The 20121-nt window shown below is 45.8% G+C and overlaps 1 protein-coding gene across 4 annotated transcripts in view; it reads right to left on the reverse strand.

Annotated features, from left to right (window-relative positions):
- The window catches only part of DCLK1 (doublecortin-like kinase 1), a 314483-nt gene that overhangs the window by 86382 nt on the left and 207980 nt on the right, over positions 1-20121 (reverse strand). For 2 of the 4 annotated variants that reach the window (XM_006874371.1, XM_006874372.1), the window contains 2 exons: positions 11840-11934; positions 6968-7024 (listed from right to left, as the gene is read on the reverse strand). In XM_006874371.1, the coding sequence (XP_006874433.1) occupies positions 6968-7024; positions 11840-11934 (152 nt within the window). Of the gene's footprint in view, positions 1-6967; positions 7025-11839; positions 11935-20121 lie in introns of those variants that run through there. The other 2 variants (XM_006874369.1, XM_006874370.1) reach the window with 1 other exon arrangement.

Raw genomic sequence — 20121 nt, forward strand, 5'->3', positions numbered from 1 at the left:
ATAAGAGTATATATGAGTATATAGTGACACAATAGATGACAGCCTAGGAAACCCTGTGGGGCAGTTCTACTCTGTCACATGGGGGGAGCTGTGAGTGGATGATATATAAGAGTATATGACTGTACTCTGGGAGCTCTGGTAGCGTAGTGGTTACGAATGGGGCTCGAACCTCAAGATCGGCAGTTTGAAACTACCAGCTGTTCCGTGGGAGAAAGATGAGGCTTTCTGCTCCAGTAAAGATTTACAGAGTCGGAAACCCTGTACAGGATAGCTATGAGTTGGTTCCAACTCCACGGCACATAACTACCACCATCACCACCCTGACTATACAAGGAGCTCTGGTAGCGTAGTGGTTCCGAATCGGGTTGCGAACTGCGAGGTCAGCAGTTTGATACTACCAGGTGTTCCATGGGAGAAAGATGAGGCTTTCTGCTCCCAGAAAGATTTACAGCCTCGGAAACCCTGTACAGGGTCACTATGAGTCGGGACCGACTCCACAGCACATAACAACAACCACATTGAAAACACACATTGGTTTAAATATCTATCCAAAGAGCACAGTTTGCAAGCCAGCCTCCTGCCTGCAGGCACACTGCCTTTCTAAGTCCCTGAGCCTAGAGCCCTCTGCTGCTCTGTCTCTGTATCATTGCCTCTGCCACCATCTCTGTTGTCTCCAATGATCTGGTTAGGATCTCACGCTGCTCTCAGATTTGACAGTTCTTTTAACATGAAATATGTTTCAGACTATTGTTGTTGTTAAGTGCCATAGATTCAGTTTTGACTCATAGTGACCCTTATAGGGTTTCTGAGGAGTGGCTGGTGACTTTGAACCACCAACCTTGCAGTTCAAACCAACCTTGCAGTCCAGTGCATTAACCCGCAGTGCCATCCCAGGACTACATGTTTCAGACTAGGCCAGCAGACTTGTCTAGTCGTCCACATGATGAACGGAAATGATGAATGGATGAAAATACCTTCTGGAAGCTGTCCTAACCAGAGTCAGAGAATCGGTGCCTTTCTTTTCCCTATTGACTTCATTGTTTAGTGATTTCCTTTCCTATAGATGGATGCATCTTGTTCCCTGGGAAATCAATGGCTCTGAGAAGAACACCTTGAAACCGGACCCCAGGATTATTTTTGTCTGAGAGAATGGTGCCCTAAAGCCCGCTGTAGTCCAGTCCTCAGCTTTTCATTTGTCTCCATTGGCTGTAGAATCCCAGGATGACCAACAGCATCTTCAGCCTCACCCTCGGATAACGTTCACAGAGGGTCAGGACATAGAGGCCACCCTGAGAGACAGCCATTTTACTCCCAGTGTCTGAAAGAAACTCACCCAAAAGCAGGGGCTATTTTTCCGGTTTATTGTTATTCTAAGGCGGAGTCACAGGCTCACTTCAGGGGTAATGACAGGGTTCCAGGGGAAACACAGATACAACCATTGACAATGCAGCCACAGCACAAAGTGATGAGACTTTCAAAACTGGTTCGTGTCAGGAAACTCTTCACCAGCCCTTGTTGTTGCTGTTGTTCTGAAGTGCTGTCAAGTCGTCGCCGATCCATAGCGACCCTGTATATAGGGTTGCCGAGGAGCGGCTGGTGAGCTTGAACCGCCAACCTTGCAGTTCAAAAGGGCTTTGCAGTCTGGTGCATCAGCCCATAGCGCCACACCAGGAGTCCAGCAGCCCTTAGCTCCGTGAAAGTCTGCGGACGGCCCCTTTCTGCTGCTTCCAACAGGTTACCAGCACCCAGGGCCATTTCCTTATTGGTTTTATGAGCACAAAGCAAGCAACTCAATCTGTTAGCAGAAAGGTATGCCAACCTCTGCATAGAAACCCTCTCCCGATTTACACCGTTCACATTTCAAGGTCCAAGAGTGCTAAGGGCAAACTCAATTCTGTGTTTGCTGGTGAGTATAAAATCATAATACACATGGCAAAAAAACACAAAGTAATAATAACTTTCAAGGTTCTTTACCTCTGCCTTTCAGCTACCCAGGAGCTTGGCTTCAAACCCATTCTGTGGCCATATATACTACAAACACTCATGGGTCACATGCATCAGTGACAGTCTTTGGGCATTTATCGGTCACTTTTACTGAAATGAAGCACAGTTTACAAGACATCATATATCATGCACCCTTACAAACGAGACGCACGACCTTGAAGCGCTGCATGACTTTCCCACATGCGTTACAGGTACAAAATTACAAAGATTTTTTTCAGCTGAAAGGCTAACAAGCTGCATCAGGCAAGTGGCATATTGAATTCACTGTATGTTTACATGTGTGTCAATCAAATACAGCTGTCATAACAAACATGCAAGCGAGGCCAGCAAGGCGACTCATGCAAGTGTGCATAATGGGGACTTGTGTGCATACAAAGCAAATCCACTCCATTTATGCCTAGGAGTCCTGGGGTGGCGTTGTGGGATCATGCACCGCAAGGTAGGAGGTTCAAACCCACCAGCTGCTCTTTGGAAGCCCTGTGCAGGGTCGCTATGAGTCGGAACTGATTCAACAGCACTTAACAACAACAACAACAACAACAACACTACACTCATAAAGCTCACAGGTTACTACTCAGAATAGGCCAACAGTCACGAGCAGTGTTTTGGAAGAAAACATGAGATTGCCTTATAGGTTACCTGGCTTTGTTCCCAAGCTTACTCCGAATTACAAAGATTTTTGGGTGAAATCTTTAATTTACTGTTCAACTTAATGCTCAATGCTCCCCACATCAATTTTAGTGAAACACAAAATGGCGATCTTTGTTGCCAATACACATGAATGCAGTCAGTCATTGTAATCCTTGCGTACAGATAACAATACAAGCATTGATTGTAGTTATAGTGAAAAGCTAACACAATAGTTCTTCTCTGGTGTCTTTGGATTTCAATTCTTTTTTGGATAAATCAATAAATCCAAAGATTTACAACCATTTTGTCATACTGGTTTTACAAGCTATGTTTGAATTTAGTACGTGGGGGCTTCAAAAAGTTTGTGGAAAAGTTCCATTATCTTTTCATTCCACTTTCCCCAAAGATTTCTGAAGTCCCCTCGCATTCCCCAACCAGTGTACTCATCAACTCATGACAGACAATCCTACCAGAGCCAGTGACTTATAAGGCAGGTTATCCCTGGTCTAGACCCGGGTACAAATGCTTCTGTAAGCACGCCCACATGCATGCTGACCCCTGTGCATTTACATAAACTCGGAGATGTCTGTATAAATATATGGCCATGTGTGAAAACAGCACCATCAAACCCACAACAGAAAACATGGTCTTTCTGGGATACAAGTCTATACTGTCCATCTCTTTTACTCAGCAGTGTGACTTTTAGCTGTCATTGATTTTAAATGAAAAAAAATTAAAATGAAAATAGAACCCAATCATGTATTTGCAGTGGATACAACAATAATAAGAAGAAGATACCGCTGGTAGTTAACAATAGAACAAGTAGATTAGCAAGAAAACTAGTTCAAAATGTGTTTGCTTGCTTTTTTTTTTGAAAAATTATAATTTGATATCTATATATTTTCACAGATGGAGGGAATGGGGCCTGTTCAGAGCCGCATAGAAGCACTGTGGATTTCATTTCCACTTATTGATTAAGCAAGACCGATCCAGAAGACACAGGATTTTCAGAACCTTCCTGACTCCGCTCTAAACTTCATACTTGACACAGGACTAGCTTTGCAAAGCTAACATGCTGAAAGCAGGGAAATGTTTATAATAACTTTTTCTAATGAGATCTAAGGAAAAACAACAACAACAAATTAAGTGCAAATGAAAAAGTATGTGCCTCCCAATTCTGGCACGTCATCCTCATAACCTAGCCGGGCTAACCCTCAGAACAACACAAATGCACGGTTTTTGCTAGACTGTCCTACTTAGTAGCCCGGGTGGAAAATCCAGGGGCTGATTCTAGAAAGTCCTAAGTGAAAAGAGTGCTTGGAAGCCACCAGTTCTGTCCCACCAATGAACTGAGCCCTTCTTTATGTTGCTAGGTTTGTTTTGCACTGATGGAATCACGCTCCACCTAGAATGAGATCTCACTGTGCTGTTTCCACCTCCAGGGGACTTGAGTTTCCAAAAATAAATGAACTATATAGCCCCTGAACAGCCCTCTAATGAAAAGTCAAATCTTCACAAGATGAAATGCCAGGGGTAGTATTCCCCTTGGGGAACCTGGGCATAAAGCTGGCTGTGTTATTTATTGACAATTCACACAGGTCTGGTGCCTGCTCACCATATGCACCACAGCGATGGGCAGTAGTTACCGTTTATCCAGAACAAATAGGAGGAGTTGTCCTTAAGATGATCAATGCAGGGAAGTCAAAATGATTGGAATTGATTTTTGTTTCGATGCGTCTAACCCCCATCGGACTTCAGGTCACTGTGCTGCTATCTTTGTACTTTTGACAGTTTAATCAACCTCACCGCTGCCGTGTCGATTCCATAGTATCTTCCATGGGACAGAGCAGAACTGCCCCATGGGGTTTCCAAGGCTGTCCTCTTTACAGGAGCAGATTGGCAGGTCTTTCTCCCAAGGATCTGCTGGTGGGTTTGAACTGCCAACGTTCTAGCTAGCAGCAAGCTCTTAGCCACTGTGCCACCAGAGTTCCTTCAGTTTAATCCAAGACACACTCATCTTCTGTGGACGCCACTCCACCATGTAACGCATTTACAAAGACATGAGTAGAACAGACGCCAGCCTACGCGACTTCATGGCTGTTTACAGTTTCAGCTCAGACAAAGCTGGCTTTTGAACTCAGCACGGCTCTCTTCTCTTCCACCGCACACAGTTTTAAAACGTGAAGTCTGGAACAAGGACGATTAGGTACTGTTCTTTCAAGATGAAACGGTTCAGTTGGCGCTTCTCAAATCATGTAGTACAGAGAACAGTGTCTCTCAGACACTGACAGGATAATGAAGTATAATTGTCCTATGGCTGAGTTCTCAAATGCTGTTCAATATTCTGGATTCCTTTTTATTTCCTTTCCCCTTTTGGGCTGGAATATTGTATCACTTGGAAGGTACAACAGTAACACGTGTAACTATAAACCAGATATTGTGATGGGTTTGCTGAACAAGTTATCGAGGCCATGAATCAACATCAGCTCCAATCAGATATTTTGTTCTTGAAGTTCAATTTTCATGTAAAATTTGGGAGTGGGTGGGTGGGGGGGGAGCAAGTAAAATTGATTACAATCTCCTAATGGTATCATGCAGTTTTGAATTTATGACCCACTGAGATATATGGAGCCCACAGAGTATCAAAACCATGCCTTCTAAGTCTCCAGAGGTTAGTGTTGGAACCTGTACATGGTCACTAAGCTACCGTTTCCACACAGTAACCCACACACATTAAATGAAATGTTCACATTCAGGTTTCCAAAGTCATCATTTCATACATAAGCAACATGAACTATAGTATTCAAACAGAGAGCTAGAAGAGCAGGATTAGTAGGTTAATATTTAACAAATGTGTTATAATCATAAACTTACTTGGCTCAACACAAAAAGAGTTTTGCGTACCAATATTTCCAAAATACCAGCCAGATGCAGGGTTTCTCAAAACAGTGATTTGGAGATCTGGGGCGCGATGCATAAAGCAGCTTTGAACAGAATTTTGCTTTTCAAAGTAACTTTTTGGAAGAAGTTCAGACGCTTTTTTTGTTGTTGTTTTTTTAAGGTCTGGATACATTTGAAAGGAAATGAAATAATTTCCCAGCTTTGTTTTTACACATTTGAAGTCACTATAGCTTAAGTGACAAATGAGAGGTATGGAGAGACCGGTGGATAGGTTCCTCATGCTGCCATGTAACTGGTGATATCTTTATGTTGTCTCCCATGAAACAGAATTTTAAGAAGTGAAATGTACTTGCCAACAAAAAACAAGGAATATTCTGAGCACTCGATGTCAACAGTCTTCAGGAGACGTAATGTTTTCCCTTAGCTGTCTTAGGGTCACAGAAAATGGCCAGCAGACTGCTCTATTGTCCCAGAAAGGAGACATCTAAGTGAACACTTGTTTTATTATTATTGTGTGATGACAAACATTTTTAGAAAACCAGCAATTCAAATTTTAAAAAAGTATATAGTTTCAGAAATATGTCTGTTGTTGCTCTGTGCTCTAAGTCATGTCAGATTCAGAGTGACTCCGTGAGACAGGGTAGAACTGCCCCACAGGGTGTCCTAGGCTGTCATCTATTGTGTCACTATATACTCATATATACTCTTATAGATCATCCACTCACAGCGCCCCCTGGTGTAACAGAGTAGAACTGTCCCACAGGGTTTCCTAGGCTGTCATCTATTGTGTCACTATAAACTCGTATATACTCATATATCATCCAGTCACAGCACCCCCTGGTGTAACAGAGGAGAACTGCCCCACAGGGTTTCCTAGGAGGTCATCTTTATGGGAGTAGATTGCCAGATCTCTCTCCCGTGAAGCCGCTGGGTGGGTTTGAACCACCAACTTTTAGGTTAGAAGTTGAGTGCTTAACCATTGTGCCACCAGGGTTCCTCAGTGTGTCAGCTAATGTCATTTTAATCTGCTTTACAGAAAATGCAGGAAGATTAAGTCTACCTGCCTAGTTATAAGTATAAAGAAAACCTTACCTGCAGAAATTATGACTGTATGTTGTAAGTTGCTGGCTTACTTTTATTTCATTATTGGGTTCACATTATTGGAATCCATTTAGAGGCAGACCTTATATTAAAAAACCTCAGCTCATGAGTGAGTTTAAACGTTCAACCTCCCTCCAATCAAATCAGCATAAGATATGTTTTAAAACTGGGTGGGTCTCCTGTATATTTATGTTTTTATTTGATTCTGGCTTTATCATTTCAAGGTATGCAAAACTCTTCAGTGAAGGCCGCTGGTAAGACTTTTGCAGAGGACACTGGAGACCTTCAGCCAATCAGAAACCAGATACACTGCTCCACGGGGTGGGGTCTTTTACACTGAGTCTCCTACTGAGTCCAGTTCATCCGGAGAGAGGGAGCGATACAGGTCCTGTAAGACGAAGGGCAGCAAGATTTGTTTACTGGGCTTTCGAGGGTGGCCTGCAGCTCTCCTAGGGATGACACTGAAAAACACCCTTGGCCTCTAAAATCATTAAAGGAAATAAAATCATCGAAACACCATCTGAAACTCCAACAAACCAAACCGAACCTGATGCCGTCAAGGTGGTTCCAACTCATTGCGACCTTGCAGGACAAGGTAGAAGTGTCCCCTGGGGTTTCCGAGGTCATCATCTTTATGGATTCCCTCATCTTTCTCCCTCAGAGCAGCCTGTGGGTTTGAACCTCCAGCCTTTGGGTTAACAAGTGCTTAGCCACCGTACTACCAGATAGCCTTTAGTTTGTCCACTGGCAAGGACTTCCTGCTCAGCTGCTCAGGAGCCTGGGCCTGCCCTCCAGTCTGTGCCCACTCTGCCTCCTGGACCACCAGCTCCCCATTCTGAGCAGACCAGACCGGACCCGACCAGATTCCCATAGCGTTCCCAAGGCTGTCATCGTTAGGCTATGGGAGCAGACTCATCCTTCTCCCTCGGCGTGACCCCTGGGTTCCAGCTACCAACCTTAATCTCTGCCCCACCAGCATTTACCTCACAACTGACCAGGAGCCCTGGCTTGTCCTCACAGCTAATGCTGGTCCCAGAGCAACATCTCCAGTGGTCCCTTTACTACAAACAAGGCCTCTTCAAACTGTTGTGTTTGCAAGACAATGACGTACACTCTCCCCTTCCCCCAACCATTCACCTACCACTTCCTCTCTCCTTCCTTCCCACCTTTCTGAGCAACTAACTCTCTGCTCGTAACCGAGGCAACCAGTTCCTCTCTGCAGGAGAGAGCCTAGAGCAGCTCAGATTCCTTTTGTGAGGCAGCCCTGCCCCCTCCATCAGGCTGACCAGATAATCTATGGAAGGTAGGGGGGCTACGGGAGACCACCGGCACAGCACCACTCCACTCTCCCCTCATGCATTAAAAAACGGGACCCAGGGAAGTCCCGCAAAGTGACAGAGAACCTCCAACATCCACCTTGTGCGAGCCAAGTGTGTCTCACACACAGATTTAGCCACCGACTGGATTCTGCCTCGTAAAGACCAGAGTTATCTATATGGGGTTTGCTGTTGGTGTGAAGTCCTGACTCTTAATGACCCTGTACAGGGTTTCCAAGGAGCAGCTGGTGGGTTTGAACCACCGACCTTGCAGTTGGAAGTCCAGTGCTGACCCTACACTGACTCCACGTAGGGTTATGAGACTGCAAATCTTTACAGAAGTAAACAGCCTCATCTTTCTTCTGGTGAGCTGCCGACCCTACAGCTAGCCACCCTACAAAATGTTGTGAGGAGAAACACCAAAAAAGGACTTTGAGGGTAAAAGAAGCTGACGAAATCCTCGCAAAATCCAAATTCTTATTTGTTAAGAAACCAGACAAAGTTTCAGTACGCCTAAAAAATGAACACGACACCCCAGCTTATGTGCCTATGTTTTAAAAGGGGGTGAGAAGTGTGTGTGTGTGGGGGGGGGCAATCAACCCACTCACTTTCCAGGCCATGTTGCTAAGCAACACAGAAGGAGAAGTAGATACTGTTTTCTAATTTGCAATTAAAAACAGAGACAGAGAGTTAATTTATTCTTTGAAGTGTCTTCTTTTAGCACATCTCATCTTTCACTTCCTTCAGTGCTTCCTGAGCAGCAGAACATCAACCACACTGGAAACAAGAGTCTGTCTGTCTGTCTGGTTATTCTAGACCCCTTTTTTTGGGGCAGCGTTCTTTGGTACAGATGCTTACACACCAATATGAAGGCCCCTCTCACAGGATCAGAAATAGCTTCCAAATCCATGAATGTCTCTACACTCTGACGCAGAATGTAATGGATCACCCCTGGATGTATGGATGATTAGATAGATGAATAAGTAGATAGGTGGATGGATGATTAGATAAATAGGTAGGTAGGTCGATGCATGGATGATTGGATAGATGGATATGTGAATGGATAGATAATTGGATAGATAAATAGGTGGAGAGATGGATAGGAAGATGAATAGAGGCTAGATGAGCAGATGTTTGCATAGGTGGATATGTAGATGGATGGATGTTTGGATAGACAGAAAGATGGATAGGGTAGATGGATTGATAATTGGATAGATGGAGAGTGGATAGTTAGATGGATGGATGGACAGATGGATGATGGGTATATGGAAGGATTCAGGGATGGAGAATGCTCCTTGAAGGTCCACATCCAAACACTTGGGAGCTCAACCATCTGTGGACACATCTAGCACCCTGCCCACATCACATTCTTCATAAACAAAGATAAACTCTTTGTTCCCGTAAAACAAATGGGAGTTGTCTTTTTTTCCCCTCCCCAGTACAGAAGATTCCACATGGATGCCTTGCTTTATAATCATCTCACAGTGGTGGGAATTATAATGACAGAAAACAATCCCACAGCTGCTATTAGGTGGATGAACACTTCCAGCTAATACACACAGTGATGCAGAGAAGATAGGAGACAGAAAAAGCGAAGTTTAGCCTCATCCTGCCAACCACAAGGCAGAGGAGCTTGTCAGGGCCAAGGCAAAGATCCCCAGAATGAGAAGCCTGGGAAAAAAGCTCCAACATACTGTGGCCGGAACTTCAATCCTTCTTATAATATCAATAACTAAGCAGGAGCAACATCAAAAAATTCCAATCTGAGTTCAGTTAGCTCAAAAGATGGAGAGACATGCCTATGTGTGGTCTCCTCTCAAAGAAAAACCCTGGTGGCTAATACTTAAACTAACCCAAATGCTGGCAATTTGAACCCGTCCATTGGCTCTATGGGGGAAAGACTAGGTAAATAGTTTAGGAAACCCTGTGGGGCAGTTCTACTCTGTTACACCAGGGGGTGCTGTGAGTGGATGATCTATAAGAGTATATACGAGTATATAGTGACACAAAAGATGACAGCCTAGGAAACCCTGTGGGGCAGTTCTCCTCCGTTACACCAGGGGGCGCTGTGAGTGGATGATCTATAAGAGTATATATGAGTATATAGTGACACAATAGATGACAGCCTAGGAAACCCTGTGGGGCAGTTCTCCTCTGTTACACCAGGGGGCGCTGTGAGTGGATGCTCTATAAGAGTATATAGTGATACAATAGATGACAGCCTAGGAAACCCTGTGGGGCAGTTCTCCTCTGTTACACCAGGGGGCGCTGTGAGTGGATGATCTATAAAAGTGTATACGAGTATATAGTGACACAGTAGATGACAGCCTAGGAAACTCTGTGGGGCAGTTCTCCTCCGTTACACCAGGGGGCACTATGAGTGGATGATCTATAAGAGTATATATGAGTATACAGACGGAGTGTGATGCTGTGGGTTAATGCACCAGACTGCAAAGCTGTTTGAACTGCAAGGTCGGTGGTTCAAGCTCACCAGCTACTCCTTGGAAACCCTGTACAGGGTCGCTATGAGTCGGAATTGATTCGACCGCACTTGACAACAACAAAATTAACACAATAGATGACAGCCTAGGAAACCTTGTGGGACAGTTCTACTTTGTCACATGTGGGCGCTGTGAGTGGGACTCGACTAGACAGTACCCAACAAACAAGTCACCAAAAAATCCATCTCAAGACTCATGAAGAAGGGTCTTTCTATGGTACATCTAATGACTGTCCCCAGGGGAAATGACGGACAACATTCAAGAGAAAGAATGGTACACCAGTGTTTCCACTGTCCTCAGAAGATGAAGTGAATTTTGCTGCTCTCTTTGAGTCCTTCCCGAGTGAGTCCCATACTTAAAATGCCAAATGACACTGGGGCCCTTGAGGGAATGGGACCAGAAGTTTACATTTTCTTACTGAAGAGACCTTACTCTCTCTCTCGCCTTTGACAAAGCAGCCAGTGAGTGGGTCCAGCTCATGCTAAGTCCCACCCTCGTCGAATCTAAAAAAGCTGTGACCGGTGAGTCAGTGCAAGAAAAGTGAATCCGATCTGATACTTGGTGCAACAGGCTCCCAAAGGACTAAGGGTGGTGGTTGGGGGTGAGGGTGGGGGCGAACTGCGCTCCCTGACGCCCACTTTCCAGCCACAGACAGGCCCTTGGCATGATGTGAAGAGGCTGCAGCCTCAATCTAGGGGACACAGCAGTGCTGTCTTACAGCAAATCCTGAGAGCAAACCCACAGAGCACTAGGGTGCTGGATTCCAGAGGCTCTGAGGAGCAAACAGTCTGGGGCTGTGCACCTGACATGAACACACACACTTTCCTGTACGTTCCCTGACTCCTCATGTCCCGGCCGTGGTCTCACTGGACAAACACATGGGACAGGCAGTGAGGAGACCGGGACGGTCATTCTTCAAACCTCCTGAAAGGAGAGTCAGCCCAGCCCCTCTCCCCTTCTCAGAAGGAAGCAGTCCTCTAGGCTCTTCTCATGGACAGCACAAGAGGCTCCAAGGACGACTGAAAGTAGTGAGGGCAAGAGGGAGCGCTCTCCATGTGCCCACCCCTGCAATAGCTGCCCACCAGAGCCCCAACAAAAACTCCCCACCAGAGGTCCACCAAGAATCCCCACCAGAGCCTCATCAAGAACTGTCCACCAGAGACACTCACCTCAGGGCTGGTGAACCATGAAGATGCCCTAACCAAGAAGGCTGACCACCCAGAGCCCTCACAGCACCTCAGTGCACCAGAAATGAACAGCTCTGAGTCCTACCTAAGAGCCCAGTGGCCCTCTGGTGGCCGCCTCCTGACCCATGACACCCATTTAAACTTGTGTCACTGTCACTGAGGGCACATGGGCCTTAAAGGAGTCAGCTCACTTCCTTACCCTCTGCTTCCGGAGGCTTCCAGGGCTGGTGGGCGATGGGCTGGGAGACTTTCCGGAGCGTGGAGTAGAGAGCTGGCTACCAGGGGTTCCATTAACTAGAAGCACAAAGAACCAGAGAGAGAGAGAAAGGGCATGTTAAGGAATTTTTAGGACAAATCTCCTTTTCAGGTAAATAAGCAAGGACAGAGGGACATCGGCTAAGATCCCAGACACCTCCTCACAGGCTACCACCTGCACTGGAGTCCTCAGAGGACCACCAGATGAGGCCACACACTGCCTGAAAAGATGTACTTTTCCTAGCTTCACTGTTGACAAAGATTAAGGACGCCTTTCATGGCGCTTGCCGAACATGGCCAAAGTCCAGAGGCATCTTCTGTGAATTCGTCTTCCAGTCTCCCACTTCCTTTCCCGGGAGGAATAGCAATGAACCCCGAGGCTCTCCCCAGCGGCTGGTTGAGATGTTCTGGGGTTTGAGAATCTAACAGCCGTTCTCTGTGTCCCAGCTACCCCTCGACTAACCCTCACCCACCTGCTCTGAACTCCACAAAGCAATGGGCCCTGGACCCTCAAGGACTCTGAAAACACAACCGGCTTCCTAACAGGGCTGTGAGTCTGATACTCTAGACTTTCCCAGCCACCATCACTCAGCTGAAACAGGTCACAAACTGCCATCAGTGAAGGTGCCCCCATTACCGGGCCGCATCCCTCTGAGAACCGGCAGAGGCACTGAAAGGCATGGTTTTACCGAGATCCCTAAAGCAACCTCAACGGATCGTTCCAGAGGGTGGGCCACGACGCCCCAGACTTACCTTCTAGGAGCTCTAACATGGACACTGTCTTAGGGTTAAGCTGACAGTGTGAGCCGAGCCAAGCCACCGGGACCGGGAAGCGCTGGGCCCCTTACAGGGAATAAGGCAGCTCCGTGGTGCCTGGGGCTGGAGGGAAGGGGCAGATGCTCAGCTGCGTAATCCTGACGTCTTCCTAGCGGCGTGGGAGGTGGGGGTCTGTCTTCTCAGCTCCATCCCAGGTGTCAGCTGAGGCCCCTGCAGCCCCACCCCCACGCACACTTGGCACTGAATCATAATGAAAGTGCCTTGGGGGCAAGCAATCCAGCAGTGACTCACTGGAAAAATCAAAATGACAATAGCTCTCCTGTAGCCTGGTGACTCCACTGGGCACAAGAGGGACCTCACAGGTGTTGGGGTTCAGCTGGTGCTGATCTCTGTCTGTCTGTCTGTCCTCTCTCACACACCTCACGGGTACAGGTGCCAGGGTACAGCTGGCGCTGATCTGTCTGTCTGTCTGTCTGTCTGTCTGTCTGTCTCTCTCTCTCTCTCTCTCATACAAACACACACTTACACACACACCTCATGGGTACAGGTGTCAGGGTACAGTCAGTGCTGCGTTCTCTCTCTCTGTCTGTCTGTCTCTGTCACACACACACACACACACACACACACACACACACACACCTCACTGGTACAGCCAGAGCTAATCGCTAATCTTTCTGTTTGTCTGTCTGTCTCTCTCTCCTCTCTCTCTCTCTCTCTCTCTCTCTCTCTCTCTCTCTCTCACACACACACACACACACACACACCCTTATAGGGCTACCAAGGAGTGGCTGGTGGGTTTGAACCACCAACCTTGTAGTTCAAACAGACTTTATGCTCCAGTGCTCACTCTACAGAACCACACCAGGACTCCATCTGCTGAAGAGTACAGTCTAGGAAACCCTGTGAGGGGCAAAGTCAGAACTGACCACATGGCTCACAACATACAAGGCTAAGTTGGAAAGGATTGCTTGATACCAGGGGTGCAGTTCATCCACGCGTGACTTTATCCTGAACAAAATGTATTTACATATGTGTCTGTGATCAGTGGATGGCTGTGGACAATTCTCTCAGTAACCCACTTGCCTTACAGTCTGGTTAGGGAGCGCTCAAAAAATGAAAAGTTCCAACCAAAACTGTGGCTTCCGAGGAGGACATGGGCTGGCCAGGTAAATTCAAGGCAGAGAGGCCAGCTCAAGTTATGAGATGGTTTTGGGAGTTCCAAAGGGGTTGTCTTGAAAGATGTTCCAGAAGGACACAGGACATTCACAAGAGCTTAAGATAAAGAAGTTTCCAGAACACCGAAAACTGCACCAGTGAGGAAAAGGCCAAGAAAGTGGCATTGAGGAATATTTCCATGGACACACAGCACCTCCTCATCCTTTCAGGGAAGTAAGGACTATCCAGAAGGGGGCCCCATCCACCCAACAGCCCTGACCTTACCCTTCAGGCTTCTTTCTGCTCCTAAAACCCCATGAACATCGATGGGGACACAATCTGAGGGTGCCCAAGCTGCCATTTTGACATGGTGTAGCCAGAATGCAGAACTCTTGGGGGAACAATTGTTGTTGTCATGTGTTATGAAGCAGATTCTAACTCACAGCACAGGGTTTCCAAGGCTGTGAGCCTTCACGGGAGCAGGAAGCCTCATCTTTCTCCCTCAGAGCGGATGGTGGGCTCGAATGGCTGACCTTGTGGTTTGCAGTCTCGTGTTTATCCTATGAAGCCACCAGGAAGGGTTAGAGAAACGGTGACTTTGTAAGATAAGCACTTGAATGCAAACCACAAGGTCGGTAGTTCGAGCCCACCAGCTGCTCTGAGGAAGAAAGATAAGGCTTCCTGCTCCCATAAACATCAACAGATCCAGAAGCCCTATGCAGAGTTGCTGTGAATCAGAACCAACTCGATGGCACTTAACAACAACAAACCTACAAATGATGGAGCAACAATTATTTCACACTTAAAATTTTTTGTTTAGGAAGGGTTTCTACGATTTTGTAGGAATACGTTTTGGCTTACCCTTTGTGTGTCTATATACAATGGGACTTCAAAACATTTGTGAAAATATTCTACTATCTCTTCATTTCATTTTCCACTAATTTTTTTTAGTCCCCTCATATGTTCATATGGCGGAGCCGTGGCTCCACGGGATCAGCAATGGACTGCAGACCACAAGGTCAGGGGTTCAAGCCCACCCTGCGCTCCAAGGAGCATGATGAGACTTTCTGCTTCCACAAAGATTTACAGCCTCAGAAACCAGGTAGCTATGAGTCAGAACTGACTCAATAGCACTTAACAGCAACATCGATCCATATATATTAGGGAAGGAACACAAAGAGTCACTGCACCAAAAGGAAATCGTCGATTTTCAACCATTTCAAGAGATAGCATACGATCCTGAAGAAAGAAGCTCAAGGTGCACTGAAGGCATTGACAAAGAACAAGACACGGGGAGTTGCTGGACTACAAACTGAAACCTTTCAACAAAGCCATGCAGCACGAAAGGCACTCACTCATCTCTGCCGAGAAATCTGGAAGAAAACCACTTGGCTAACTGACGGGACGAGAACCCTATTTGTGACCATTTCAAAGAGAGGTGACCAGACAGAATGTGGAAATTATTGGACAGTATTAATATTGCATGCAACCACACATTGACAGAGAATGGTGAGAGTTTCAAGCCAGATTCCGATGAGGACATGGAATGAGGGATATCACTGCTGACATCCGATGGACCCTGGCTGAAAGCAGAGAATATCAGAAGGATGTTTACCGGTGCTTTATTGACTACACAAAGGCTTTCGATTGTGTGTATCATGACAAGCCACGACAACATTGTGGAGAATGAGTATTCCAGAACAGTTACTTCACTCATAAGGAACCTGTACAACAAGGGAAACTGAAAGGTTTAAAATTAGGAAAGGTGTGCACAGGGTTGTGTTTTCACCAGACTTTGGCTTCTTGCTCCTGTAAACACTGAAGCCCTGGAAACCATATGGTGAAAGAATCCGAGAAGCTGGCTTCTATGAAAAAAACATGGCATCAGGATTGGAGGAAGATTCATTAACATCCTGAAATATGCAAATGATACAACCTTGCTTGCTCAAAGTGAAAAGAACTTAAAATACTTACTGATGAAGATCAAAGACCACAGCCTTTGGTATGGACTGTACCTCAATGTAAAGAAAACAAAAATCCTCACCACTGAACCAAGAAAAAATATCAAGATAAATGGAGAAAACATTGAAGTTGTTAAAGACTTCATTTTGCTCAGATCAACCATCAACACTCATGGAAGCAGCAGTCAAGAAATCAAACAACATATTACATTGATCAAATCTGCTGCAGAAGACCTCTTTTAAGTGTTGAACAGCAAAGATGTCAGTTTGAGGACTAAAGTGCACCTGACCCAAATCATTGTATTTTCAATCATCTCATATGCATGTGAAAGTTGAGTAGTGAATAAGGAAGACTGGAGAAGAATCTGATGCATTTGAATTATGGTGTTGGAGGAGAAAGTACCATAGAACGCGAAAAGAACAAATAGACCTGTTATGGATGAAGTACAGCCAGAGTGCTCATTGGAAGGCAGGATGGCCAGACTTCATCTCTCATTCTTCGGACATATTGTCAGGAGGGACCAGTCACTGGAGAAGGATATCAACTCTGTTAAAGTGGAGGGTCAGAGAAAAAGAGGAAGACCCCCAATGAGATAGACCCGCACAGCGGCAGCTGCAATGGACTCAAATGTAGGAATGATTGTGAGGCTGATGCAGAATTGGGCAGTATTGTGTTATGCTGTGCATAGGGTCACTATGGATCAGTACCGACTCAATGACACATAGTAACAATATGTGTTACTATACATGTCATATGTTTATCTAAGAATTTAACCCTGTAAAATGGCATAAATGTTTACACACGCAACTAACCTTAACGTTGGTGGTTCAAATCCACCAAGAGGTGTCTGAGAAGTGTCTGAGAAGAAAAGCCTGCTTCACAGTTCTAACAGGGAGTACTGTTTTTCTCTGCACAACAGCTGGAATTGATGGGACAACATCTGGTTTGGTTTTAATGATTCTGTGAGGCAGGCAGTATGACTGCTCCCATTTGACAGATCAGAACACTGAGGCATAATGACCATAAGGTGCAGAGGGTCAGGATTTTAACCCAAGAAACCTCCTCCCCGCCCAAACTGTGTCAGCCTTCTAACCTTCAGGCTTCTTCTCTGTCACATGGGGGCGCTGTGAGTGGATGATGTAAAAGAGTATATACGAGTATATAGTGACACAATAGATGACAGCCTAGGAGACCCTCTGGGGAAGTTCTCCTCTGTTACACCAGGGGGTGCTGTGGGTGGATGATCTATAAGAGTATATATGAGTATATAGTGACAATAGATGACAGCCTAGGAAACCCTGTGGGGCACTTCTACTCTGTTACACCAGGGGGCACTGTGAGTGGATGACCTATAAGAGTATATACGAGTATATAGTGACACAATAGATGACAGCCTAGGAAACACTGTGGAGCACTTCTCCTCCGTTACACCAGGGGGCACTGTGAGTGGATGACCTATAAGAGTATATATGAATATATAGTGACACAATAGATGACAGCCTAGGAAACCCTGTGGGCAGTTCTACTCTGTTACACCAGGGGCGCTGTGAGTGGATGATATATAAGAGTATGTTGTTAAGTGCCATTGAGTTGGTTTGGACCCATAGCGACCCTGTATAGGGTTTCCGAGCAGCAGCTGGTGAGCTTGAACCGCCGACCTTGCAGTTCAAACGGCTGTGCAGTCTGGTGCATTAACCCATAGCACCACATCAGAACTCCATATAATAGTATATATGAGTATATAGTGACACAATAGATGACAGCCTAGGAAACCCTGTGGGGCAGTTCTCCTCTGTTATACCAGGGGGCGCTGTGAGTGGATGATCTATAAGAGTATATATATATGAGTATATAGTGACACAGTAGATGACAGCCTAGGAAACCCTGTGGGGCAGTTCTAGTCTGTTACACCAGGGGGTGCTGTGAGTCGGAAATCAATCAAACAGTGGGTGTGGCTATGGTTTGGGGTCCTAGCAGTGAGGGGTTTGTAGAAGCAGGTGACAGTTGGGTACTGACCCCCCCCCCCACCGGAGACCTGCTGCTGAGAGGTTGTTGGATGGATTCAGGCCATGAGAATGATGGAAGATTGAGCCCCAGATGCAGAATTACAATATTCAAGTGACCAATCATCAGGAGCTCCAGTTTCTTGAGTCCGTTCCCCCTCCTCCAACAACAATCCCGTTAGAGCTCCAACAGAGGAAAGAACCTCCACAGGAAGTCCAAGCCTCAAGTCTCCAGACGCCACACCAGGAGCGCATAATCTGCCTTCTAATCTAAGGTGCTTGATATGATATGAAGAGAAGAATTTGACAAATTGGGTTCACAAGCCGATGACAATTTTCTCTGCTTCCTTCAGGCTGATTTTAGGCTTATCTGCATATGTTGCATAAAATGCTTTTATGTAACTGTAAAAAAAAGTAAAATTTGAAAAGCAGACCTAAGGAGACTTGGGTAAGGGCTTCAGGGGTCACGTGTAGTTAAGCTTTAAGCCTAGGGAGGAGGGGTGGGGCCCACGGGGCCCACCCAGGAATGCAGCGGGAAGACTTCAATGCTAAGCCTGCACATGGACTGAAGCTGACAAGGGGGTGGTGCAACCGGCCCATCGCCGGGCCTCACCCAGAACGTCTGATCCCACCATCTGCTTCGTGGGAGGAAGATGAGGCAGTGAGCTTCTGTAAAGATCTGCAGCCTTGAAGACCTATGGGTAAGTTCTATTCTGCCTCACGGGGCTGCAGGAAGGTGGAATATAGTTGATGGTAGCCAACACGAACAATGTTTGCCGTACCTGCCGCAGTCAGCACTTCTAAAGTATGGTGTCATCCTGTGAGCACAAGTTGGCTAACTATCTGGTAGTTTATAAGTGCTGTGGAGTCAGTTCCGACTCATGATGTTGTTGCTGTTAGGTGGCATCGAGTGGGTACTGACTTGTGGCTACCCTGTGCACAGCCGAAGGAAACACTGCCCGGTCCAGGGCCAACCTCATAATTGTTGCTGTGTTTGAGCCCAACTCATAGTGACCCTCTATAGGGTTTCTGAGGAGCAGTTGATCAGTTTGAACCGCCAACCTTGCAGTTAGTAGTTCAGTGCTTATCCTCCAGCACCACACCAGGACTCCATGTAAAGACTGATATTTTTCACTTGTTTGTGGTTGCAAACTTGTTGGAAGGGTCAAAGAGACAAAAAAGTTGACAATCTAAGTAAGCAAGGTGTTTCATTTCAATATATGATAACAGTATCACATAGAACCTCAAGGCATCTTAACTGTGTGATATGCTCCAAATCAGCATAAAAGGGGAAGACAATTGTGAGAAGAAAGTAGAAATCATTTCCAATTTTGGGTTAATATTCTGAGGGTAGAAAAACAAAGTGAAGATTCATTAATGTCAAGAGTCAGGTTCACCATAGTCTTGTGGACCATCTCAGTCAACGGGCAGAACACAGTCCATAAAGTTTAGGTTCTAGTTTAGTGAGCAACATCTGGAGTCGTCAAGCTTGTGAGCAGCCATCTAAGATGCAACCACTGATCTCTACTGGTCCAAAGCAAAAGAGAAAAAAAGGAAACCAAAGGATCAGAGAAGAACCAGTAGTCCGCATGAGCCTGGGCCTTATCTGCCCTGAGACCAGAAGAACGGAGACAGTGCCCAGCTGTTCATATCAGGACCACAATAGACGTGGTTTGCTCTACAGGAGAGCAGTATGCAACACAATTCCCATTGACTAAAACCATGAACAAACCAGACTTCCTGGACTGAGTGAGTCTGGAGGACTCCTCAGGACTATCACCCTGAAATACTCTTCAAACCTTGAACCAAAACTAACCTCGGAGGTCACCTTGTGCTAAATAGCAAACTGGGTTCAAAGATAATAAATATCACTACTAAGCGTTATGCACCTTTTAACAATCACCAGTCAACAATTACTTAGAAACCGTCAACAATGACTTTAAAACAAAGATGAGAATCTAGGGGCAGGGAAACTAGACGAATGGAAAAGAAACAACCCGAAGGACATAACATGAATGTTCCTAGAATGCGAAGAAGGTAACAACCGTCACTAAATAATGTGTGTAGAAGTTGCTGGAATAGGAACTACACTGTGGTGTGAACCTTACCAGAAAACACAATAAAATATCATTTTTTAAAAAAGGTTCACGTGATGATTGTGTGTGAGGCTGCATCACCATTTAAGGGGTGGTACGTCAGCAACAACACAGAATACAGGGTCAAGCAGGCTCAGGGGATGGGGATAGAACTGTAAACCCCATATTAAGGAATATTTAGAAGCTTGGAAGGCTTACAGATAGGAGAATTTGTAGCAGAATCAAGAAATCCA

This window comes from Chrysochloris asiatica, unplaced genomic scaffold, assembly GCF_000296735.1.
Source record: "Chrysochloris asiatica unplaced genomic scaffold, ChrAsi1.0 scaffold00272, whole genome shotgun sequence".
Classification (NCBI taxonomy): domain Eukaryota; kingdom Metazoa; phylum Chordata; class Mammalia; order Afrosoricida; family Chrysochloridae; genus Chrysochloris; species Chrysochloris asiatica.